Genomic DNA, 26,868 nt, shown 5'->3' on the forward strand with positions numbered 1-26,868 from the left:
TGACAATTATGTGTCTTGGAGTTGCTCTTCTCCAGGAGTATCTTTGTGGCATTCCCTGTATTTCCTGAATCTGAATGTTGGCCTGCCTTGCTAGATTGGGGAAGTTCTCCTGGATAATATCCTGCAGAGTGTTTTCCAACTTGTTTCCATTCTCCCCATCACTTTCAGGTACACCAATCAGACGTAGATTTGATCTTTTCACATAGTCCCATATTTCTTGGAGGCTTTGTTCGTTTCTTTTTATTCTTTTTTCTCTGAACTTCCCTTCTCGCTGCATTTCATTCATTTCATCTTCCATGGCTGATACCCTTTCTTCCATTTGATCCCATCGGCTTCTGAGGCTTCTGCATTCTTCACGTAGTTCTCGAGCCTTGGTTTTCAGCTCCATCAGCTCCTTTAAGCACTTCTCTGTATTGGTTATTCTAGTTATACATTCTTCTAAATTTTTTTCAAAGTTTTCAACTTCTTTGCCTTTGGTTTGAATATCCTCCTGTAGCTCGGAGTAATTTGATCGTCTGAAGCCTTCTTCTCTCAGCTCGGCAAAGTCATTCTCCATCCAGCTTTGTTCCGTTGCTGGTGAGGAGCTGCGTTCCTTTGGAGGAGGAGAGGCGCTCTGCTTTTTAGAGTTTCCAGTTTTTCTGCTCTGTTTTTTCCCCATCTTTGTGGTTTTATCTACTTTTGTCTTTGATGATGGTGATGTACAGATGGGTTTTTGGCATGGATGTCCTTTTTGTTTTTTAGTTTTCCTTCTAACAGAGAGGACCCTCAGCTGCAGGTCTGTTGGAGTACCCGGCCGGCTGTGTGAGGTGTCAGTCTGCCCCTGCTGGGGGGTGCCTCCCAGTTAGGCTGCTCGGGGGTCAGGGGTCAGGGACCCACTTGAGGAGGCAGTCTGCCCGTTCTCAGATCTCCAGCTGTGTTCTGGGAGAACCACTGCTCTCTTCAAAGCTGTCACACAGGGACATTTAAGTCTGCAGAGGTTACTGCTGTCTTTTTGTTTGTCTGTGCCCTGCCGCCAGAGGTGGAGCCTACAGAGGCAGGCAGGCCTCCTTGAGCTGTGGTGGGCTCCATGCAGTTCGAGCTTCCCGGCTGCTTTGTTTACCTAAGCGAGCCTGGGCAATGGCGGGCGCCCCTCCCCCAGCCTCGCTGCCGCCTTGCAGTTTGATCTCAGACTGCTGTGCTAGCAATCAGTGAGACTCCGTGGGCATAGGACCCTCTGAGCCAGGTGCGGGATATAATCTCCTGGTGCACCGTTTTTTAAGCCCGTCGGAAAAGAGCAGTATTCGGGTGGGAGTGTCCCGATTTTCCAGGTGCCATCTGTCACCCCTTTCTTTGACCAGGAAAGGGAACTCCCTGACCCCTTGCGCTTCCCAAGTGAGGCAATGACTCGCCCTTCTTCGGCTCGCGCACGGTGCACGCGCCCACTGACCTGCGCCCACTGGCTGGCACTCCCTAGTGTGATGAACCTGGTACCTCAGATGGAAATGCAGAAATCACCCGTCTTCTGCGTCGCTCACGCTGGGAGCTGTAGTATGTGCCACATTTTCTTAATCCAGTCTATCACTGATGGACATTTGGGTTGGTTCCAAGTCTTTGCTATTGTGAATAGTGCCACAATAAACATACATGTGCATGTGTTTTTATAGTAGCATGATTTATAATCCTTTCATTATATACCCAGTAATGGGATGGCTGGGTCAAATGGTATTTCTAGTTCTAGATCCTTGAGGAATTGCCACACTGTCTTCCACAACAGTTGAACTAATTTACACTCCCACCAACAGTGTAAAAGCATTCCTACTTCTCCACATCCTCTCCAGCATCTGTTGTTTCCTGACTTTTTAATGATTGCCATTCTAACTGGCATGAGATGGTATCACATTGTGGTTTTGATTTGCATTTCTCTAATGACCAGTGATGATAAGCTTTTTTTCATATGTCTGTTGGCTGCATAAATGCCTTCTTTTGAGAAGTGTCTCTTCATATCCTTTGCCCACTTTTTGATGGGGTTGTTTGATTTTTTCTTGTAAATTTGTTTAAGTTCTTTGTAGATTCTGGGTATTAGCCCTTTGTCAGATGGGTAGATTGCAAAAATTTTCTCCCAGTCTGTAGGTTGCCTGTTCAATCTGATGGTAGTTTCTTTTGCTGTGCAGTAGCTCTTTAGTTTAGTTAGATCCCATTTGTCTATTTTTTTTTTAAGTTAATAACATACAATTTATTTCACACACTGGGGTTCCACAAAGATTTCTTACTACAAACAGGGTTCTGCTCCTGAACAACCTATATAATTTGATAACCACAGATGTAGTATAAAGTCATTCATTTTTAAACTCTAAATTCAGTTGCTTATTGGGGTTTTCACCTTGGATCTTGTACAAATTCTAACTAGAGTAAGAGTTCCTGGATGTGTCAAAAATTGTCACCTTCCCAACTCTTACATATGTAGGACAGTGACATGACTCCTGCCCACGCAAGAACACACCTGTCCTGCCCTCTCCCAACAATGGAGTGTTACAAAGCAGGACACGCCTGAGTTAAAATGAGTATCCCTGAGTTTGATAATTCCCACCATGCAACTTGAAGACGGTTCTTGAATCTTTCATTCAGCCCGATGAAGAGAAGATTCGTTGTAGCCAGTGTCACATTAGGTGAGAAAAATTCAGAAGGCAACAGATTTGCGCTGCTGCACCAGTGACCCAAACCAGCCCATGAGTGCATAGTTACTGCCAGCACTTGAGAAAAGTGAGCCATTGGATACTCTGGGAAACCCAGAAAGCACCTTCTACTGCAAGAGTGAAGAGCATGATGCCCACAGAAAACACAATGGAAACAAGAAGTGAGACTCTTGAAGGTAATTTCCAGAATAGTGCAGCATACTGGAGGCTTCAAATGAGAAAAAGTTTCCAAAAACTTCATGTTTGCTCCAAATTTTGAACCAGAACCCCCACCAAAATTGTGAGGAGCCCTTTGATGAACTTACGGAGGTCAAGTAGAAAGATGGTGGGTCTGTGGGAATGTTCACACCATAATTCTTCTTCTCTGTGGATTTGAGGCTGCTGAGCTGGGGTGGGAGGGGGAAGCACAAGTGATGTCAGTATTTAAAAACTGTGCTCATCTTCAAGAATGGCCTAAAGTGGAGTGTAGGTTTTGGCAGAGGGGGTTTTACTCATTGGCTTCACGTTTATCTGAAGTCTCTCCATCTCTCCACAGAGGTAGTAGTACAAGGATTCACAGATGCATGTAAAACCTGGGTTAGTTGAGAAATGCAAGTGAAAAATTAGCCTTTTTAGCCACAAGTCCTGTGTGTGTTTCATCTGTTTGGTTTTGTTTAAGGACAATTACCCCAAAGGAAAATCTCTGGCATCTTCCATCATAGAGTCAGAGGGTCTTGTCTGTCAGAGGGTCTGTCTGTCATCAGTAGAGTCCACTCCAAGGGTGCCTGGGAATGGTGGGGTCTGGAGCAGGCCAGCTTTCTCCAGGAAGAGATGCATTGTACAGGGCTGGATCCCCCAAGGGACTGCTCTGCCATGGCCATTAAGGACGCAGCCCAACAAGTCACTGCATCTGGAAGTGATGCTGAGAAGATTCATCTAGTGTCCCTAAGCCCTCCATTTTCCGTCTTTGGGAAAGGAATAGACACTTTTCCCCTTGCACAGTGGAATCCAGGTGGTCCACAGACACATTAGTGAGGAGGAGGGGATCTTTTTAAAAATTACAGAAAATCCAGAAATCCTAAAGAAAAGATTAACAGATGTGACAACATGAAAGTTTAAAACCAGTGTGGCACAAAAATATTAACATACTGAAAGACAAATGGGAAACTGCAGGCGGGGCAGGGAATATTTATACCATATGACAAAGTTTAAATCCCTACATACAAAGAACACTAAAGAAATTAAGAGCCCCAGCAAATAGATTTTTGAAAAGATAGCCCACACCCCAACTATTCGAACTCCCTTGCCTGTCTTCCTAGCAAAGGAAGCCCACTGCACGAGGTGCGATAAGCAGAGAAGCCAGCCACCATCTTGCCATCGTGTGATCTTGACTGATGGTTTCTTGTTGGCACACAGGAGGGACACATAGGGGACACCAATGAAGGCCCATTTCTCGCTGGGCCAGAACTTGATGACAGGGCCTTGCTCAGGAATCTCTGAGGCAGCATCAAAGTAGGCAAAGCATACACAGCCCAGGTAGGCAGCAAGTCAGATGCGGATGTGCCACATGCAGTGCAGGTAGGGGAAGTTGAAGGATGACAGCAGCTCGCAGAAAGCTCGGTCACTGATCCAGCAGAACAGGGCCAGGGTCCACCAGGGGCCTGAGAAGAGGCCCAGCTTAAACACACGCATGTTGTCACACCTCTTTAGCTCTGCGATGAGCAGTGCAGTGCAAGGAACTCCCAGGGTCATCAGAGAGATGTTGTTGATGGCAGGCTTGACAAATGCCAGGCACGTCGTAACCGCAGACAGGACACAGACCACCACCTTGAACCTACCCCAGTCATTCCGAAAGATCTTTGGTAGATACCTTCTGGGGAACCACATGGCCAAAGCACACATCAGAACCCAAAGGACTGCAAGTTCATCAAGCATCTGACCCAGGAAACTAAGGGTTGCATGGAAGTAGACGGATCCAATTCCCACTACAACCAAAAGAGTCCAGATTAAGTAGATGCCGCTGTTGAAGCATGTTGCATACTGACGAAACAAGCACATGCAGATGGGCGGTAAAATGAAAAATAAGACATTGCTGGTCGTGTTGTAGAACTCGGCGATAGCAGGCACAATGGTGTAGTTGTCCTTGCACCAGTCCACCTCCGAGCTGCCAGCCTGCAGCTGGTCCCACCACTGCAGGGCGCCCATGGCCACTCTGGGGCATTGGAGCAGCTGCTCCCGCAGCTGAGAAGAGCCCAGAGCTGCTGCGGAGGCAAAACGCCGTGACAGCCAGTGGCGTGAGCGGCTTTATGAAGTACCCGGTAGCCGCTGGATGTGCGCCTCCCAACCGGCCTCCCGCGCTCCGCCCCGCCTCCCCAGCCATTTGTCTATTTTGGCTTTTGTTGCCATTGCTTTTGGTGTTTTAGTCATGAAGTCCTTGCCCATGCCTATGTCCTGAATGGTATTGCCTAGGTTTTCTTCTAGGGTTTTTATGGTTTTAGGTCTAACATTTAAGTCTTTAATCCATCTTGAATTAATTTTTGTATTAGGTGTAAGGAAGGGATCCAGTTTCAGCTTTCTGCATATGGCTAGCCAGTTTTGCCAGCACCACTTATTAAATAGGGAATTGCTTGTGTGTGTCAGGTTTGTGAAAAATCAGATGGTTGTAGATGTGTGGTGTTATTTCTGAGGCCTCTGTTCTGTTCCATTGGTCTACATCTCTGTTTTGGTACCAGTACCATGCTGTTTTGGTCATTGTAGCCTTGTAGTATAGTTTGAAGTCAGGTAGCATGATACCTCCAGCTTTGTTCTTTTTGCTTAGCATTGTCTTTCCAATGTGGGCTCTTTTTTGGTTCCATATGAACTTTAAAGTCGTTTTTTTCAATTCTGTGAAGAAAGTCATTGGTAGCTTGATGGGGATGGCATTGAATCTATAAATTACCTTGGGCAGTACGGCCATTTTCACGATATTGATTCTTCCTATGCGTGAGCATGGAATGTTCTTCCATTTGTTTGTGTCCTCTTTTATTTCATTGAGCAGTAGTTTGTAGTTCTGCTTGAAGAGGTCCTTCACGTCCCTTGTAAGTTGGATTCCTAGGTGTTTTATTCTCTTTGAAGCAATTGTGAATGGGAGTTCACTCATGATTTGGCTCTCTGTCTGTTATTGGTGTATAAGAATACTTGTGATTTTTGCACATTGATTTTGTATCCTGAGACTTTGCTGAAGTTGCTTATCAGCTTAAGGAGATTTTGGGCTGAGACTATGGGGTTTTCTAAATATACAATCATGTCATCTGCAAACAAGAACCCTTTGACTTCCTCTTTTCCTAATTCAATACCCTTTATTTATTTCTCTTTCCTGATTGCCCTGGCCAGAACTTCCAACTCTGTGTTGAATAGGAGTGGTGACAGAGGGCATCCTTGTCTTGTGCCAGTTTTCAAAGGGAATGCTTCCGGTTTTTGCCCATTCAGTATGATATTGGCTGTGGGTTTGTCATAAATAGCTCTTATTATTTTGAGATATGTTCCATCAATACCTAGTTTATTGAGAGTTTTTAGCATGAAGGGCTGTTGAATTTTGTTGAAGGCTTTTTCTGCATCTATTGAGATAATCATGTGGTTTCTGTCATTGGTTCTGTTTATGTGAAGGATTAACATTTATTGATTTGTGTATGTTGAACCAGACTTGCATCCCAGGGATGAAGCCCACTTGATCATGGTGGATAAGCTTTCTGATGTGCTGCTGGATTTGGTTTGCCAGTATTTTATTGAGGATTTTTGCATTGATCTTCCTCAGGGATATTGGTCTAAAATTCTCTTTTTTTGTTGTGTCTCTTCCAGGCTTTGGTATCAGGATGATGCTGGCCTCATAAAATGAGTTAGGGAAGATTCCCTCTTTTTCTCTTCATTGGAATAGTTTCAGAAGGAATGGTACCAGCTTTTCTTTGTACCTCTGGTAGAATTGGGCTGTGAATCCGTCTGGTCTTGGACTTTTTTTGGTTGGCGGGCTATTAATTATTGGCTCAATTTCAGAGCCTGTTATTGGTCTATTCAGAAATTCCACTTCTTCCTGCTTTAGTCTTGGGAGAGTGTATGTGTCCAGGAATTCATCCATTTCTTCTAGATTTTCTAGTTTATTTGCGTAGACATGTTTATAGTATTCTCTGATGGTAGTTTGTATTTCCGTGGGATCGATGGTAATATCCCCTTTATCATTTTTATCGTGTCTATTTGATTCTTCCCTCTTTTCTTCTTTATTAGTCTTGCTAGTGGTCTAACAATTCTGTTGATCTTTGCAAAAAACCAGCTCCTGGATTCATTGAGTTTTTGAAGGTTTTTTTGTGTCTCTATCTCCTTCAGTTCTGCTCTGATCTTAGTTATTTCTTGCCTTCTGCTAGCTTTTGAATTTGTTTGCTCTTGTTTCTTTGGTTCTTTTAATTGTGGTGCTAGGGTATTGATTTTAGATCTTTCCTGCTTTCTCTTGTGGGCATTTAGTGCTATAAATTTCCCTCTACACACTGCTTTAAATGTGTCCCAGAGATTCTGGTACATTGTGTCTTTTTTCTCACTGGTTTCAAAGAACATCTTTATTTCTGCCTTCATTTCGTTATTTACCCAGTAGTCATTCAGGAGCAGGTTATTCAGTTTCCATGTAGTTGAGCTGTTTTGAGTGAGTTTCTTAATCCTGAGTTCGAATTTGATTGCACTGTGGTCTGAGAGATAATTTGTTGTGATTTCTATTCTTTTCCATTTGCTGAGGAGTGCTTTACTTCCAACTATGTGGTCAATTTTGGAATAAGTGCGATGTGGTGCTGAGAAGAATGTATATTCTGTTGATTTGGGGTGAAGAGTTCTGTAGATGTCTATTAGGTCCGCTTGGTGCAGAGCTGAGTTCAAGTCCTGGGTATCCTTGTTAACCTTCTGTCTCGTTGATCTGTCCAATATTGACAGTGGGGTGTTAAAGTCTCCCATTATTATTGTGTGGAAGTCTAAGTCTCTTTGTAGGTCTCTAAGGACTTGCTTTATGAATCTGGGTGCTCCTGTATTGGGTGCATATATATTTAGGATAGTTAGTTCTTCTTGTTGAATTGATCCCTTTACCATTATGTAATGGCCTTCTTTGTCTCTTTTGATCTTTGTTGATTTAAAGTCTGTTTTATCAGAGACTAGGATTGCAACCCCTGCTTTTTTTGTTCTCCATTTGCTTGGTAGATCTTCCTCTATCCCTTTATTTTCAGCCTGTGTGTGTCTTTGCGCATGAGATGTGTCTCCTGAATACAGCACATCCTGATGGGTCTTGACTTTTTATCCAATTTGCCAGTCTGTGTCTTTTAATTGGAGCATTTAGCCCATTTATATTTAAGGTTAATATTGTTATGTGTGAATTTGATCCTGTCATTATGATGTTAGCTGGTTATTTTGCCCATTAATCGATGCGGTTTCTTCCTAGTATGGATGGTCTTTACAATTTGGCATGTTTTTGCAGTGGCTGGTACAGTTGTTCCTTTCCATGTTTAGTGCTTCCTTCAGGAGCTCTTGTAAGACAGGCCTGGTGGTGACAAAAATCTCTCAGCATTTGCTTGTCTGTAAAGGATTTTATTTCTCCTTCACTTATGAAGCTTAGTTTGGCTGGATATGAAATTCTGGGTTAAAAATTCTTTTCTTTAAGAATGTTGAATATTGACCCTACTCTCTTCTGGCTTGTAGAGTTTCTGCCGAGAGATCCGCTGTTAGTCTGATGCACTTCCCTTTGTGAGTAACCTGACCTTTCTCTCTGGCTTCCCTTAACATTTTTTCCTTCATTTCAACCTTGGTGAATCTGACAATTATGTGTCTTGGGGTTGTTCTTCTTGGGGAGTATCTTTGTGGTGTTCTATGTATTTCCTGAATTTGAATGTTGGCCTGCCTTGCTAGGTTGGGGAAGTTCTCCTGGATAATATCCTGAAGAGTGTTTTCCAACTTGGTTTCATTCTCCTCGTCACTTTCAGGTACATCAATCAAACGTAGATTTGGTCTTTTTACATAGTCGTATATTTCTTGGAGGCTTTGTTCATTTCTTTTTACTCTTTTTTCTCTAAACTTCTTGCTTTATTTCATTAATTTCATCTTCAATCACTGATACCCTTTCTTCCACTTGATTGAATCAGCTATTGAAGCTTGGGCATGTGTCATGTAGTTCTTGTGCCATGGTTTTCAGCTCTATCAGGTCATTTAAAGTCTTCTCTGCACTGTTTATTCTAGTTAGCCAATTGTCTAATCTTTTTTCAAGGTTTTTAGCTTCCTTGTGATGGGTTCAAACATCCTCCTTTAGCTTGGAGAAGTTTGTTATTACAGACCTTCTGAAGCCTACTTCTGTCAACTTGTCAAAGTCATTCTCCATCCAGCTTTGTTCCGTTGCTGGTGAGGAGCTGCGATCCTTTGAAGGAGAAGAGGTGCTCTGGTTTTTAGAATTTTCAGCTTTTCTGTTCTGGTTTCTCCCGTCTTTGTGGTTTGATCTACCTTTGGTCTTTGATGTTGGTGACCTACAGATGGGGTTTTGGTGTGGATGTCCTTTTTGTTGATGTTGATGCTATCCCTTTCTATTTGTTATTTTTCCTTCTAACAGTCAGGTCCCTTGGCTGCAGGTCTGTTGGAGTTTGCTGGAGATTGATTTCAGACCCTGTTTGCCTGGGTATCACCAGTGGAGGCTGTAGAACAGCAAATATTGCAGAACAGCAAATATTGCTGCCTGATCCTTCCTCTGGAAGCTTTGTCACAGAGGGGCACACGGCGGTATGAGGGTCAGTCAGCCCCTACTGGGAGGTGTCTCCCAGTTAGGCTACATGGGGGTCAGGGACCCACTTGAGGAGGCAGTCTGTCTGTTCTCAGAGCTCAAACACCAGCTGGGAGAACCACTGCTCTCTTCAGAGCTGTCAGACAGGGATGTTTAAGTCTGCAGAAGTTTCTCTGCCTTTTGTTCAGCTATGCCCTGCCCCCAGAGGTGGAGCCTATAGAGGCAGCAAGCCTTGCTGCACTGTGGTGGGCTCTGCCCAGTTCGAGCTTCCCAGCCACTTTGTTTACCTACTCAAGCCTCAGCAATGGCAGACGCCCCTCCCCCTGCTGGGCTGCTGCCTCGCAGGCCGATCTCAGACTGCTGTGCTAGCAGTGAGCAAGGCTTTGTGGGTGTGGGACCCACTGAACCAGGGGCGGGATATAATCTCCTGGTGTGCCGTTTTCTAAGATGGTTGGAAAAGTGCAGTATTTGAGCGAGAGTGTCCCATTTTTCCAAGTACAGTTTGTCACGACTTCCCTTGGCTAGGAAAGGGAAATCCCCTGACCCCTCATGCTTCCCACGTGAGGTGACGTCCCACCCTGCTTCGGCTCACCCTCTGTGGGCTGCACCCACTGTCCAACCAGAACCAATGAGATGAACCAGGTACCTCAGTTGGAAATGCAGAAATCACCCGTCTTCTGCACTGATCACGCTGGGAGCTGCAGACTGGAGCTGTTCCTATTCGACCATCTTGAAACGGCTCTCTCGTTTTTTTTGAAACAGAGTCTCACTCTGTTGCCCAGGCTGGAGTGCAGTGGCATCATCTTGGCTCACTGCAATCTCCGCTTCCTGGGTTCAAGCAATTCTCCTGCCTCAGCCTGCCAAGCAGCTGGGATTACAGGCCTGCACCACAATGCCTGGCTAATTTTTTTTTTTTTTTTTTTTGTATTTTTTAGTAGAGATGGGGTTTTGCCATGTTTGCCAGGCTGGTCTCAAACTCCTGACCTCAAGTGATCTGCCCACCTCGGCCTCCCAAAGTGCTGGGACTACAGGTGTGAGCCACCACACCAGCCACTTTTTTATTTATTTCTGATTGCCATACTTTTTCTAAGCCAGTACTGATTGAGACCTACTCTGTACCAGGCATGGTCCTGGGAACTACAGATAGAAAGATGATTAAGAATATGGTATTTGCTCACTGTGATAAGTTCAATAAAGGATTCACATATGTAACCCAAATGTCCCCAACAAGCTCCTGGCTCCTGGATGAGATGACTTCAACTGTTTTTCCCTATATGTGTGTCAATTAATAGCATCGCTCACCTTACCTTCTCACCTTACCTCAATCTTTCTTCTCTCTGTGAATCTACAAAAATGGGAGTTTGTTTCTCATGTAGTTTATGTCAACAGCCTATGTCTGCCAGCCTTCTGTTTTGGCAGCTTCCCTCATTAATTATTAATAACGATTTGTGCACATTGTCCACATTGATGGTGCCTAACCTCTCTATTGGTGTACTTGGAGTGTGTACCCAGGGGAACTAACCTGTTTCCCACCTTTGGTGTTCACTCCTTTCTCTGGCTTGTTGGTTACATTTTTTTTTTTTTTTTTTTTTGCCCCACTCTTCGGTAGGGATTGGGACAAGGGACGAGAGTGAGGTGGAAGAGAAAAAAGATGTCTTTCTGGCAGAATTGCTTAGGCTCATAAATGATAAGGTTTTTTTTTAATAACTTTTTTTTCTGATAATCTTGCTTTTGCTTTTTAGCCCCATAGTATATAGGGAACCAGGTGGTTGGATGAGGGTGGCTTGAGTTGAGCCTCATTTGAACTCAGAACAAATGTTTCCATCTATTCAACACTTATCCTCAGGCCTGGCTCACTGTGGCAGACTCCTCTCTGGAGACTGGCTTATGGTGGCCCTCTTCCCAAGCCCACTGGACATGCCTATATATTTCTGCACCTTGGTTGTACATAGGTTCAAACTCATTGCCATGGAGTCCTCAGGAGTCATGCAAATAAGTATGTTTTGATCATCTTTGCTGTTAACAAGTATCTCTAAAACCTAGTGGCTTAAAATAACCATCGTTTTATTATCTCTCATAGTTTCATGGGTTGACTCAGGTGGGCAGTTCTGCTCGTTTCACTTGAAATCTCTCATATGGTTCCCGTCAGTTGGTGACTGTGGTTAGAGTCATCTGGACTTTACTGGGATCAATGTGCCTGTTCATTCTCTAAGTAGACTCAAGACCTCTTCTGTTCTTTTTTTTTTTTTTTAATTATACTTAAAGTTTTAGGGTACATGTGCACAACATGCAGGTTAGTTACATATATATACACGTGCCATGTTGGTGTGCTGCACCCAGTAACTCATCATTTAACATTAGGTATATCTCCAAATGCCTCCCTCCTCCCTCCCCCACCCCACAACAGGCCCCAGTGTGATGTTCCCCTTCCTGTGTCCATGTGTTCTCATTGTTCAATTCCCACCTATGAGTGAGAAATGTGGTGTTTGGTTTTTTGTCCTTGCGATAGTTTGCTGAGAATGATGTTTCCAGCTTCATCCATGTCCCTACAAAGACATGAACTCATCATTTTTTATGGCTGCATAGTATTCCATGGTGTATATGTGCCACATTTTCTTAATCCAGTCTATCATTGTTGGACATTTGAGTTGGAAGACCTCTTCTGTTCTTATGGCCTCTCCATGTGGCCTCTGTCATGGGACTTTTTACGCAGCAGCTTAGGGTTTCCCAAAGCCAGCATTCCAAGATGGAGGAAATAAAAATCAGTCCATCCTTTTAAAGGCTAGGCTTAGAAATAGTGTAGCATCACTTTTGCTGAATTCTACTGGTTAACTCAAGTCACAGGCCAGCCCAGATTCAATGTGGGAGGGCTTTATGCAAGGATATGAATACTGAGTGTCATGGTACAATGGATGGCCATCCTTAGAGACTAGCCACCACAGTCCACCCTCTGTTTCTCAATGATGTATGTCCTTCCTTCACGCAAAATACATTTTTCTCCCTTCCAAGGCCATTGAAGTCTACTCATACCATGGCATCAGGTTTGGGCTTTAAATCCAGGATCATGTCACCTGAATCATATCTAGGTGAGCTTAAGGTTTCTTGGGTTCAGCTATCGTCAACCTGAAGACTGATGAAGTAAAAAGACAAAGAATCTGCTTCCCACCCAACACGCAAATACAATGGCTAGGCAGTGATGAAAAATTGAAATAGAAATCCCATTCATGAAAGGGAAAATAGGAAGCATAGAGCAGTCACTGGTTCATAGCAATTCTGAAATTAAGTTGAGAAAATGTTGCCAATTCTTTGACCAAAATTCATTTCTACTCTCTAGAGTGGTCCTCTGTGGCTCTTGGTTCCACCATTTAGGCTTTTGTTTTCACCCTCTGAGTCATCTTTCCTTTTGCATAAGAAATGGCCTATATTTACAGCTGAGTACATTCCTCAGCTTTCTTTCTATCAATGTAAACTTATGGCCCAGCGACTTCTTTTCATTTTGTTTTAAAGACATTTATTCAGCATCACGATCAGACTATTACATTTAGCAATCAATAGCATAGGTGCAAAAAAAAATCTACATTAAAATCTTTTGTTGGAATGCTTTACACTTTCCACAGAACAGAAACTAAAATAACCTGTTATACAATTAGTCACAAATACAGTCCTCGAGCTTTTTGCCCATACACATGAGTACTTGTCTAAAACATGTCTTCTTTGTAGCAGCTAGGCCATGCCACCACTGTGTTTGGCTGGGTTCATAAATCTGTTGTAACTTGTAGCTTCCCTGTCACTTCTCTGGCTCTCCTATCCTGCTAAGCTTCTGCCACTGCCATAGCTACTGCTGCTACTGGAACAGCCATAGCCACCTTGGTTTCATGGTTTGGCTAAGTATTGGTCTCCACCACCATAGGGGCCAGAGGTTCTGCCTCCAATCCTCCCTTCATAGGTCGAAAATTTGAAGACTGATTGTTGTAATTGCCAAAGTCATTGTAGCTTCCACCACCTCCAAAATTGCTTCCATCATTACCAAATCCATTATAGCCATGTCCACTGCCACCATATCCACCACCAACATGGCTGCCACCAAAGCCACCATGGCCACCACCAAAGCCACCATGACCACTGAAGTTTCCTCCATGACCAAAGTTGTCATTCCCACCAAAACCACCTCCACAACCACCACCAAAGTTTCCAGAACCACTTCGACCTCTTTGGCTGGATGAAGCACTAGCCATCTCTTGCTTGACAGGGCTTTCCTAACTTCACAGTTGTGGCCATTCACAGTGTGGTATTTCTGAATGACAATCTTATCCACAGAGTCATGGTCATCAAAGATTACAAAAGCAAAGCCCCTTTTCTTGCCACTGACTCGGTCAGTCATGATTTCAGTCACTTCAATTTTTCCACACTGTTCAAAATAATCTCTTAGGTGATGTTCTTCAGTGTCTTCTTTAATGCCACCAACAAATATCTTTTTCACAGTTAAGTGGGAACCTGGTGTTTGAGAATCTTCTCTTGAGACAGCTCTCTTTGGTTCCACAACTCTTCATCCACCTTGTGTGGCCTGGCATTCATGGCTGCATCCCCCTCCTCCACAGTGGCATATATGACAAAACCAAAGCCCCTGGCGTGCTTGGTGTTTGGATCTCTCATTACCACACAGTCTGTGAGCATTCCCCATTGCTCAAAATGGCTCCTCAGGCTCTCATCGGTTGTTTCAAAGCTCAACCCTCCAATGAAGAGTTTCCTCAGCTGTTCGGGCTCTTTAGGAGACTCTGACTTAGACATGACAGCAGGAAGAAGAGAGACTTTAACGATGCTTCTTTGGTGGCGTCCATGGGCAGAAAGGAGCAAGCTGATGAGCATATCTCAGACTTCTTTTCATTTTAAACTATGTTTGCATCTGTTAGTCCAAGCTGATGGTACCTTATGAATACAGTTCTCTTAAACTGTGTGAGTGTCCTATAAACCTTACAGGGTCACTTGATTAGACAGAAACCACATGCACAATTGTTTTTGAGACAGACCCCCTCTACCTTGGCCTGGGAATCAGGGTGCTGTGGGACAATGTCTTAATACTCTTAGAAGCTCTATTGTCTGGGTGAGAGTGTTTATAAGACATACCATTTAAGGTTCTTAGAAGTCTTTCTGTGTAGATAAAAGGGTCTATGAGGAATACCCTCAACACTTCCTAAGGTCTCAACAAATTGGCTACCTCACTGATGCAAAATTACTCCTGGGATCATGTTTTGCCAGAAGGGTCCTGGATTTGATCTTTGCTCTGAGGTCATCTCTTCCGGGATCTTTTGCTGCCTGGAGGAGCTAGAAAAGAGAAAGTTTTATTTTTGAATCCAGAAAGTCCTAAATTCTGTATATTTTCTCCTAATTTTGGTTAAAAACTGAAGAATTACTTTTTTAGTTCATTTTGCTCCTCCTGTATGTTAACACAGGCAGCCAAAAGAAGCCAGTTGGTGCTTTTGATACAGTCGTATGTGTGGGGAATTGGTTCCAGGAACACTGCAGATACCAGAATGCGAGGATGCTCAAGTCCCTTATATAAAAAGGTAGAGTATTTGCATATAAACTATGCACATCCTTCCGTATACTTTAAAACATCTCTGGATTACTTATAATACCAGATACAATATAAATGCTATGTAAATAGTTGTTGTACTGCATTTTAAAAATGTGTATTATTTTTATTGCTGTACTATTATTATTCATTTGAATATTTTCCATCTGTGGTTGATTGAACCAATGGATGAGGAACCCATGGAGGCAGAACCCATGGATACAGAGAAGCTGACTGCATCCTGACTGAAAATCTCCTAGCCAGAGCTACCTGTTTACAACATATTCTTCCTGTCTTCCATGCTACAGGGGATAGTTTTGCTAATTGGTCTGCACATAATTTAGGTCATGTTTTCTCCAGGTCCAATAGCAATTTCTTCGGTGTCCTTTGAGCCTTCACTATTCACCTCCTTAAGGAGCTTTCCAGCTTCTGCCTGCCACTGAATTCCAAAGCCCATGCCATATGTTTTAGGGTTTTGTGATGGCAACACCCTACTTCTATGAATCAAATTCTGTTTTGGTCGTGTATTGCTTAAACTTAAAACTTAGTGAGTACTTAAAACAATAACCAGTTTATTAGCTCTCATTGCTCTGTGGTTGACTGGACACAGCCATGAAGTTCTACTGGTTTAACTGAGATCTTTCCTGTGGCTGCAGTCAGATGTTGGCTGTGGTGGGGGTCAACTGGTGGTTGCAACTGGGATCCCGAGACAGCTAGGCCTCTTTCCTTCTCCATATGGCCTCTCTGTGTGGTCTTTCTGGTCACATAGCTGTACTTCCTTCCTTCTTTTTTGAGACAGAATCTCACTCCATCACCCAGGCCCAGGTTGGAGTGCAATGGCATGATCTCAGCTCACTGCAGCTTCCACCTTCCAGGTTCAAGTGATTCTTGTGCCTCAGCCTCCTGAGTAGCTGGGATTGCAGGCATGTGCCACCACGGCTGGCTAATTTTTGTATTTTTAGTAGAGACATAGTTTCACCACGTTGGCCAGGCTGGTCTCGAACCCCTGACCTCAAGTGATCCACCCGTGTTAGCCTCCTAGAGTTCTGGGATTGCAGGCATGAGCCACTGCGCCCGCCCTAATTACATGGCTGTACTTCTTACACTGTGGCTCTGGATTCCACAAATGGAATGTTCCAAGAGGGAGGAGGAAGCAGCAGCCAGTCCTTTTAAAGGCTGAAATTGGTGCTGTGCCACTTTGACCACTTTTGATTGGAAATCTTAAGTCGGTGTAGGAGAGAACCACACGAGGGCATGGATACCATGAGGCATGAAATTTGGTATCCATCTTAGGAGACTAGTTACCACGTAGTGTATGTGGCTAGATATTTGCAATTTGAAGTCAGCAGGAATGGAGAAGTATTCCTTAATTATGGACACGATTGTATTAGAGGATCTGCTGTGGTTCAGCTAGGAACATACCTACATACATTCGGGTATGTTTATGAACATGTGTGTGTGTGTGTGTACACAGATATTAAAAATTTTGAAAATGCATGCAGTCATTGCCTAATAACAGACAATTCACAACACATACTTTGCTATGTGAGTTAATATGGAGGAAAATGGGAAAGACAAGAAACATTAGCCTGGAAGTGAAGGAATTCTTCATCTAAACCAAGGATTGCTACAGTATAGTAGTGTGACCGTGGACAAGTTCCAGCCTCTCTGGCTCTTAGTTTTCTTATCTTAAGAACCCTTTCCTGTTTAAAATTCTTGGACACTAATCACATGTTTTGCTCTTTCTCATATTTCAAGACTGAGCTGAAATGCTACCTCTTCTGTGATGTCTTCCTCCAAATCTAAATCTAATCACATCCTGTGCAGAGTGATGTGATGTTCTCAGATTGATGGCCACCAAGTTAGCAAAAACTTTTTCAATGTTTCACCACATCTAGAGAACAAGGGATTTGTGAAATCAAACAGTAATTTGAATTATTTATCTGTGAGCTGAAAACATAGATTTGTCATTTTTTAAGTTTCTGCTTTTCATCAGGGATATAACATAGGTGAAGTGCTCTATGTGGATGGCTGTTTCAACAGTTGTTTAAATAGATGTAATTGTAGTTGTAGGGTAGACTAACTGCTAAAACAAAGAACCCCAACATTTCAGTGGCTTAACATAATAAAAGTTTAGTTTTTGCTCATGTAATAGTTCAACATGAGCATTTGTGGACAAGCAGTTCCTGGGCAGCTCTCCTCTTTTATTTCCTCACAGTTTTTCTTTCTTTTTCTTTTTAATGTCATTGAGGACTTCTCCATTCAACTGGCAGGTGAAGCAAGAGAGACTGGATTGCACATGGAGGTTGTTCTGGTCCAGGTCCAGAAGTGATGTCTCTCTCCTGCCTGCATCCATTGGCCAGAACACAGCCGCGTGACTGACTGCTCATAGCTTCAGGGCAGGCTGGGAAATGTAGTTTACCTGTGCGCCCAGGAAAGAGAGCAATTAGATATTGGTGAGCAGCTAGCATCCTCTGCTACAAGGTCCTTTCTTCCATTCTTCATATTTTACTCCACAGCCCTTTGACATTTATTTATCTGTATACACATTCTATTTTTCACTTTAATATTAGAGAATTTAGAAAATATAGAAAGGTAAAGAGAAGAAACCAATAATAGCCATAATAACTCAGTGGTTATTTGGTTATTTTTGGAATATTAATATGTATATATATATATTTAGGATGGTTGAAATTATAACTTTACATCACTTTGTATTCTATTTTTAATCACTTAATAGTGCAAGAGAAGTACTTTCCTATGTCAACAAAACTCTCCATAATTGAGCCTAAAAAGCTTTATAAAATTCCATCTCATGATAATTTACTGTATGAGTAGAAAGAATAGAGAGAAATGTTTGGACAGGTTTCAAAAGACCTAGTGTATCAGTGAATCCCTGTGTTAATGGTAAAGCAGCTCAGTGTTATAGCCTCAGGGTGGGATGAGGGGAAGGAGACTTTCTGCTAAATACTTTCTCTGATATATTGCATGCTCCATTAGAAAAAATATCTTAGTTTCAAATTGATAATTCATTATAAGTTAAAATGCTGCTTGAGATTGATTTCTTCTTTTCACTGTCAGCACATTAAAACACAAAGTGATTGGCAGATTATATTCCAAAAAATGGAAGAGATTAACTTCGCCATTTGAATTATTTTGCATTTTGATAGCCCTTCTTGGTTTTTTTCTGTTTCTTTTCACCCCTAAGTAGTCAGAGTTGTCATAAACATGGAGCTGCTTATTTTCTAGCCCACTAGAAGTAGTGTTGGACAGTAACAGGGCTTCCTGATGCTCACACTATCAGATTTATGAAGTGGAAGAAAGATATTCCAGTAACGGCGCAAATTCACTTCCAGAGAGGAAATGCCAAGCAACCTTATTGCTAGTTAACGTCAACATGGATCAGTAGAAAGAAATTCTCCCTGATTATATGCGAAAGGCTGTGTCCTTTTTTGGTAAACTCTCCACATCTGTCATTTCTTGACAAATGAATCTTAGTAAAACATGTTGAAGATGAAAAAGACAATAAGGAGACATTGTATTTTTATTGTCTTTATGTCTGTTAAACAGTCTCTTGTTTCCAGAGATGCTTTAAATGTAAAAATTGACATAGCTGTGAGTTGTTGGAATAGAAAGAAAAGTCAGAGTGCAGAAAATGTCAAAGTTTAACTGTTGTTCTCAAGTCTAACAGTGACTGCAGACTAGATTATGAAAATCGAGTTGAATGGGGTCTTTTTCAAGCTACAGTGAGACTGTTTTAATCTCACTGACGTTTTTGCCAGAGTTCTTTCTCAAATAATAATTAGGTCCTCCTCCAACTTGCTTTCCTTAATCTTCTACTTTGAAAATTCTACCAAAATAAGCCTGAGTTAAATTTTGAACTAAAAATCACGAAATTTTATTGCTGTTATCATCATAAGATCAATATATTTTCATTGTTTAAAATTGAAAAATGCAGAAAAGTAGAAAGGAGAATGAGAATTGCTCAATCTTATTACTCAAAAACAACCACAGTTATTATTTTGGAGTTTTCCTTTCTAAATATATATTTTATAAAGGTTAAATGTTGTAGTCATATTATATATACAATTATGCATCTTAATTTGCTTACTGTTATAAGCATTTACCATCTCATTACAGATCCCATAAATATGATTTTACTAAATATTTTATGATTATAAAACTAAGGCAGTATTACTGTAGAAAATTTAGAAAATATAGAAAGGTAGGCCAGGCACAGTGGCTCACACCTGTAATCCCAGCACTTTGGGAGGCTGAGGTGGGTGGATTACCTGAGGTCACGAGTTCGAGGCCAGCCTGGCCAACATGGTGAAACCCCGTCTCTACTAAAAATACAAAAAAATTAGCTGGATGTGGGGGCAGGTGCCTGTGATCCCAGCTACTTGGGAGGCTGAGGAAGGAGAATCACTTGAACCTCAGAGATGGAGGTTGCAGTGAGCTGAGGTCGTGCCATTGCACTCCAGCCTGGGAGACAAGAGCAAAACTCTGTCTCAAAAAAAAAAAAAAAAAAGAAAGTAAGAAAAGAAAAGAAAGGTAAAGAGAAGAAACCAAGAAACCAATAATTGTCAATAACCCTATCACTCAGTGATTACTTGGTTATTTTTGGAATATTGATATGTATATATATATTTTTAAATGGTCGAAATTAAAATTTATTTACCACTTTGTATTCTATTTTCAATCACCAAATAGTATGAGAAGTACTTTCCTATGTCACCAAAACTCTTCATAAATGATGCCAAAAAAGCTTTATAAAATTCCATCACATGATAATTTACCTAATGCCCTATTGTTGTGCAAAATAATGCTATACTAAATATCTTTAGGTATACATTTTTATTTTCATTTTTGAATTTTTCCTCTGGAAAAATTCTTAAAAGTCCAAGAGTATGAAAACATTAAGGTTTATGATTCACATTTCCAGAATAGTGGCACCTGTTTGTGTTTCTACCAGCAATGAATGTGTGCCTGTCTGACACTGTCGCCTGCATTTTATTATTTAAAAAAAAATCCATGCAAATGACAGACGAGTATTAACATCAAGTTTCTCTGATCAAGCTGATTCTGAATAGTCAGTACAGTATTCTGAGGACTTCGGCTATTTGAATCTTGCACCTTCCATTCCCTGGGGTTAGAAGGAGCCTGTGTGTTCATGTCTATCTTTGTTTTTTCTTTTGAGACAGAATCTCGCTCTGTCGCCCAGGCTGGAGTGTAGTAATGCGATCTTGGCTCAATCCAACCTCTGCTTCTCGGGTTCAAGCAATCCTCCTGCCTCAGCCTCTCGAGTAGCTGGGATTATAGGCATGCCCCCACCATGCCTGGCTTGTTTTTTGTATTTTTAGTAGAGACGAAGTTTCACCATGTTGGCCAGGCTGGTCTCGAACTCCTTGACCTCAGGTGATCCACCCACCTCAGCCTCCCAAAGTGCTGGGATTACAGGCATGAGCCACTGTGCCAGCCCATGTCTATCTTTCAATAAAGATTTTTGAGTGCTAGCACCCTCTGCTAGATTCTAGGGAAATAAAGACAAATAAGCTATGGTCACTGGACTCAAGGCAGAGTTTTTGAGCTGATGTGCATAGGCACATGGTTGTGCTAAGATACTGAGCTTCTTGGCCTCTGGAGCACCTAGATGAGGCCTGAGGTGACTAGAACCACTGGGCTGGTCACTTCTGTCAGACAGTGAGTGGACTTTGTTGTTTACTCCAGAGATTCATAGAAATATGAATCTGATGTGACCAAGGTAGGAAACACTGCCTCCCGATCATCTGGATGTTCTTCTAGGTCTTTGTCTTTCTCAGAACCACAGATTCTTGGGAAAGAACAAATATTTTGTGAGTCAACTAATCTTTCTTCATTGCCCTCCAACACACACACACACACACACATCCCATGCTGCTGATGGTGGGGAGGGCACAATCACATTCTCTATGACCTACAATATAACCTGGTAAAATACAGTATTTCTTACTATGGGATTAATTAAGCTCTTTGAAAGGTTGCAGGACTACCTTGGGCAAGATTAAAGGCACTACTTTATTTATTTATTTATTATTATACTTTAAGTTCTAGGGTACATGTGCACAACGTGCAGGTTTCTCACATATGTATACATGTGCCATGTTGGTGTGCTGCACCCATTAACTCGTCATTTACATTAGATATATCTCCCAATGCTATCCCTCCCCCCTCCCCCCACCCCACAACAGGCCCCGGTGTGTGATGTTCCCCATCCTGTGTCCAGGTGTTCTCATTGTTCAATTCCCACCTATGAGTGAGAACACGTGGTGTTTGGTTTTCTGTCCTTGCGATAGTTTGCTGAGAATGATGGTTTCCAGCTTCATCCATGTCCCTACAAAGGACATGAACTCATCCTTTTTTATGGCTGCATAGTATTTCATGGTGTATATGTGCCACATTCTCTTAATCCAGTCTATCATTGATGGACATTTGGGTTGGTTCCAAGTCTTTCCTATTGTGAATAGTGCTGCAATAAACATACATGTGCATGTGTCTTTATAGCAGCATGATTTATAATCCTTTGGTTATATACCCAGTAATGGAATGGCTGGGTCAAATGGTATTTCTAGTTCTAGATCCTTGAGGAATCACCACACTGTCTTCCATAAGGGTTGAACTAGTTTACAGTCCCACCAACAGTGTAAAAGTGTTCCTGTTTCTCCACATCCTCTCCAGCACCTGTTGTTTCCTGACTTTTTAATGATCACCATTCTAACTGGTGTGAGATGGTAACTCATTGTGGTTTTGATTTGCATTTCTCTGATGGCCAGTGATGATGAGCATTTTTTCATGGGTCTGTTGGCTGCATAAATGTCTTCTTTTGAGAAGTGTCTGTTCATATCCTTCACCCACTTTTTGATGGGGTTGTTCGATCTTTTCTTGTAAATTTGTTTAAGTTCTTTGTAGATTCTGGGTATTAACCCTTTGTCAGATGGGTAGATTGCAAAAAATTTTCTCCCATTCTGTAGGTTGCCTGTTCATTCTGATGGTAGTTTCTTCTGCTGTAAAGGCACTACCTTTTAGTTGTAATGATTTGTGGGATTTCAGACTCTCCCTAGCTGGGAAGAAATATGGTGAATTGCATTATTCAGAGGGCACAATAAATAACTCCTCAGTTCTCTAACTAGGTTCTGTACAAGTTGAAAGAGAGGTGGAGGCCAAAATATCACTCTTACTGATGGAGGATTTCTGTTTTCTGTGGGTATCTCAATCCCAGTAGGAGAAAGGAAATTCCAAGGTAGGAGAAAATAAAGCTTATGTAAGCATGCCCAGTTTATTATTCTCAAATTTACTCATCAGCTAAATCACTTCTGTATACCAGAGATGGAAACAGTACAGGGACGGAGAAAAGCAGGAGTAGACTGCAGTAGACTTCCACCTCCTTGGAAAGAAACATCAGGAATGGAAGAATCATTTCCTGCCAACAATATGTTAGAGCAGAAGGTACAAACTGGGAGATTTAAATAGGTAACCGTGGGCCAGACCACAGACACACTAAAAACGAAAGGCAGTAGAGACTCACTGTAGATACTTGAGAAGGGGCAAGATGAAGACAATTTAAAGAAAAGCATAAAACAGTAATAGATAAACTCAAAAAGATAGTTTAGAGAGCAAAAAGAGACTGGGTGTATTAGCAAAGGTAAGAGTAAAGGTAAAGGCTTAGACAGTGTTTTTGGAGGACATTTCAAGAACAAAAAGGAAATACATACAAAGAATAGGGTTATTCTGTGTTGATCCATAGGTCAGAATTATATAATCTAAAGTGGAAGTTGTGCCAATATGAGCTTTGGTTCAGTGCAGGGAGAGCTTAGGATTAGAGCTGCTGAAATTTGTATCGGGCTATTAGACAGGGTTTTCATAGAGCAGAAGTCACTACAATGAGCCAGGTCTGGTCCACTTTCATGTTTTCTTTGACTTCAGGCAGTGTTTCAAAACAGTAGAATGAGTAAACGCTTAAACATTTTAAAGTTACTCAAAATCTAGATTTCAAGTTTCTCTTGAAAAATGGGAAAATCTAGCAGCATTGGGCCCATTTGTCTGAAGATAACAGTTGAATAGAGCTGTGTAAGGGTGGCCTGATGTAGAAAGGCATGTGTTTTCTTGTTTGCCACAGTCTTCACCATTCCTTATTGCCTGGTACCTTTACTTTTTAAATTACCTGCCTAGTCCCTATAGGAATTCGACTTTTCAACCCTTGTTTTACAGGGAGTCCCCTCCGCTGGGAAGGAGGGTGAATTCAGTGACTCTTGACTCAGAGCTTCTGTAACTCTATAACTTTTGGGCCATTTTATCTAACTTTATCTCATCTTAAATATGACCACATTTCTTTAGTGATATGCTGTTTTTATTATATACATTTTTTCTAGTAATATTTCTTCTTGCTTGGGAACAACCATGTGAGGTTTTTTATCAGGCAGTAAATGCAAAAATGGCCAACAGAAGCTGCAGACAGGCCTGATCCCAGGCCAAATGGAACATGGCCAAATTTGTTGGAGGCATTGTTTTTCTCCTACTCAGCACTCACCTCACTGGGAAGGAAGGGTCCTTTGAGTACTTAGGAGTCTTGTTATTCCAGCTTGTTCTCATTAGTCACTACTTAACATGACCTCACAGCACCCTCCATGGCTCCTGGTTGGCCTATTGAACTGCTTGGCATGGCTTAATTGATGAGAAGTTATCCCAAAGCCATTGCAGATGAGTATATTCCCCATAGTCAGCCAAGGAAATCCAATCCACAAGAGAGAAGGTAAGTCATATGATTCTAGAGAATCTTGGAAGAGATGTAGAGGATGGTGAGGAGACAGGAGCAATGGAGGGGGGCGCGGAGGGCCAAGGGGGATGCTGGTAGGGAAGGGGAGGCACTGGTAGTGGTGGGACAGAACAAAGTGTGAGTGCATTGCAGAGTGGGTGCAGGATGAACTTTGTCAACTAGGGATTCTGATCACTGTTGTCACCTTTATATAAAGTTCATACTAGACTGGAGGTGGGTTACTTTTGTGTTTGCCTCATCTTGTTGACTGAGCATGGCTTTTATCTCATTTCTTTATAGTGATTGACAGCCAATAAAGCGTAAGAACATTTGCTATTATGTTACAGTGACAAGGGGCCTTAGATGCTCCTTTATGCCATAAAGAATATGTATGTTAATAGTGATAAGACCAGTACAATATAACCTAGATATATGCAGTGCTTTGCTTCATAGGGTGAAAGTTAGGCTTATAAATGTTGCTGCATCTCTGGGAAATGTTCCAGAATAAGATATGCATCCTTGAGTATCACCAAATTTCAGCCTACGATCTGCCCCAAGGCTTGTATTACAATAAAGCATGGTTTTCTTCTATGACATAAACCATCAAAGATTACAGACATATGCCACACCTATTTCCATTTAATAATTTACAGCAACTAGCAAAGAACATTTAACTAAATGTAAATTCTCAAATATAATAATTGATCATTTTGCAGTATGTTGCATTTTACCAAGTGCTTCCACGTAAACCACTTTTTGAACTCCTCATAAGACTGATACTGGACCCTTCAGTCCTGGGTTGCCTGGTCCTGCCACTGCACTTCACTGCCTTTCTGCTGCTCTCAGCAGTTCTCAATTTTTGCTAAAATGCATTTCTTGTAAATTCTGTAATAAAACAAATCATCATAAAATGGATTGTGAATTCCCAAAAGAACAATCTTGTAACTAAGGGTTGCTTTCTTGACTTAGAACATGAAATCTCATAACAAATAACAAAGATTTACTACCAGTATTTCTTTTTAAAAGATAATAAAATTAAGTTCCATAAAAAGGAAAGGAATATATATACATGTTGATTATGCAATGGCTCAAATATGTTGTAAAGTTTATGTAAAACCCAGAAAAACTCTAGCTCTACTATATCATAAATATGATTCATTTAAAGTGAATATGTTCGCTAAAATACGTTCTGTGAAATATGCAAGATAGACCTACGTATCTTAATGTAACAGTGATTTAATTCAACAATGATAAAGTTTCAGGTTTTATATCATAACTAACCTTTAAGAAACTACCACTTGTGTAGCTTTAGTTTATGTTAAAGATGAATATCTACAATTATCTGAAAAGTTTACTTTTTTTATATACTTCAACCAAAATAACAAGTTAAATGCATGAGCAGATATGAAAATCCACCAGTCTTGTAATGATATACTCAAGAAAGCAACTTGCAAAAATATAAAATATAAAAGAATCCACTCTTTTCACCACCCTTTTTCTTTTGGAAAATAGTTATTTTCATGGACATGTATTATTTATATTATTGTATAATGATTATTAAAATTCTAAATCAATACTTAAAAAACTATTAAAATATAACCATCAATAAAATATTTAGTAATCATTTTCTTGTCATTTTAGACTTCAAAAAACCTTTGGGGTATTGTTTTTATGATCTGAATTTTTTAAAAGTTGGGCAAAACAGAAGGTTGATGCCTCTGGTCGGTTTTCTCTGGGAAGCAAACTTTGAGACGGACTTTCACATACAAGATGCTTTCTAGGGAATGGCCTTGGGAAGGAGGGAGGCATGGGGAGAAGCTAACTGATCTAAGAGCTATTTGGCACACCCCACAGGGAGCTCTGGGGTAAGAACGGCCCATCAGAGTTGTGTTACACTGGGGCAACATTAGGGTCACCAGAGAAAATGCTGCACATTTGAATTTCAAATTCAAATTTTGAATAAGGTTTACTTATAGTAAAAGTCATTTATAGTTTATGTGAAATTCAAAACTAAATGGGCATCCTGTAATTTTATATGCTAAATCTAGTAAGCCTACTCAATATGGCCAGGTCTTTATATCCTCACCTCAACCGGTTACTGGCTGTGGCTCATCCTAGAAATGGTATGACCCTGGGACATCATTGCTCTCCACTACTGAAATAGCCTCTACAAAGGCTGAGAGCTGAGGGCTGTCTGCTGACAACACTCCCCGCAGCTGTGTTAATGAGCCTTCCTTGAGGGGCACCTGAGCAGCTCAACTTCATGTCCATCACACCATCCCGGTGCTGTTGTTTTTAATAAGTTTCTCTAGCAACCAGATATTAAAAAATCATTTAATTAACCTTATTACTATAATTAAAGTAGAGACTATTCTTTTTCAAAACTAGTCTCTGTAATATTCAAATACTAGATACATAAATAAATACATAAAACAGCCATTGTCCAATCCTCGCATTGTTGTGTCTTTCAGGGACTGTTTATTGGTAAGGACTGGAAGGATCACACATCTGAGTTTGTCTAAGATATTTTTAGTTTATGCATGACCGCAAAAGCATCATGGTTAGGTAAATAATTTATCTGCTCTTCCTAGCCAGAACCTTCTTAGTGCCTCTCACTGCAGTAGATGTTATCCTCAACTTTTGTAGACTGGGAAACAGAGCAGCTGAGCTTTATATCCCGTTTTATCCAGTTAAAAAAACAGTCCCATTGCACTCCAGCCTGGGCAACCAGAGTGAAACTCCGTCTCAAAAAAAACCCCAAAAAACGAAAAATAACAGTCTCCAGTAAGGACTTTGATTGCCCTCACTGAGCCAACCAGTTGTGGCTGGAAGATGAAGTGCCACTGTGAGTGGTCCAGCTTGTATCAGGCTCCTGACCCTAAATGAATGAGCTGTGATAGGTGGGTTGGGGGAGGACCTGGGGAACAAGGTTATGAGGGATAGACATGGCTGTGGGGACTTACTTTCTTATTTTTATTTTTTACTTGGTGAAAATAATGTTTATTATTTACGTTATCTTATATCACCAGACATCTAGACTTTTTTTTAGCTATACTTAGAAAACTGTGCCAAATAGATTAAATTA

The 26,868-nt window shown here is 41.4% G+C and overlaps 2 protein-coding genes and 1 pseudogene across 2 annotated transcripts in view; 1 reads left to right on the top strand and 2 right to left on the bottom strand.

The window, feature by feature from the left end:
- Positions 1-26,868, top strand: part of ADAM23 (ADAM metallopeptidase domain 23) — a 235,470-nt gene that overhangs the window by 15,587 nt on the left and 193,015 nt on the right. The window lies entirely within an intron of this gene.
- Positions 3,843-4,940, bottom strand: LOC100936259 (alkaline ceramidase 2-like). The gene has a single exon (XM_054549697.2). It carries the CDS (start codon positions 4,854-4,856, stop codon positions 4,200-4,202), a length of 657 nt encoding a protein of 218 aa, XP_054405672.1. The 5' UTR covers positions 4,857-4,940; the 3' UTR covers positions 3,843-4,199.
- Positions 13,225-14,239, bottom strand: LOC100460468 (heterogeneous nuclear ribonucleoprotein A1-like; annotated as a pseudogene).

This window comes from Pongo abelii, chromosome 11 (genome assembly GCF_028885655.2).
Source record: "Pongo abelii isolate AG06213 chromosome 11, NHGRI_mPonAbe1-v2.0_pri, whole genome shotgun sequence".
NCBI lineage: Eukaryota > Metazoa > Chordata > Mammalia > Primates > Hominidae > Pongo > Pongo abelii.

What these genes read in the sequence shown, in the direction of transcription:
- LOC100936259 (XM_054549697.2), bottom strand. Translation starts at nt 4,856, where the DNA reads ATGGGCGCCCTGCAGTGGTGGGACCAGCTGCAGGCTGGCAGCTCGGAG.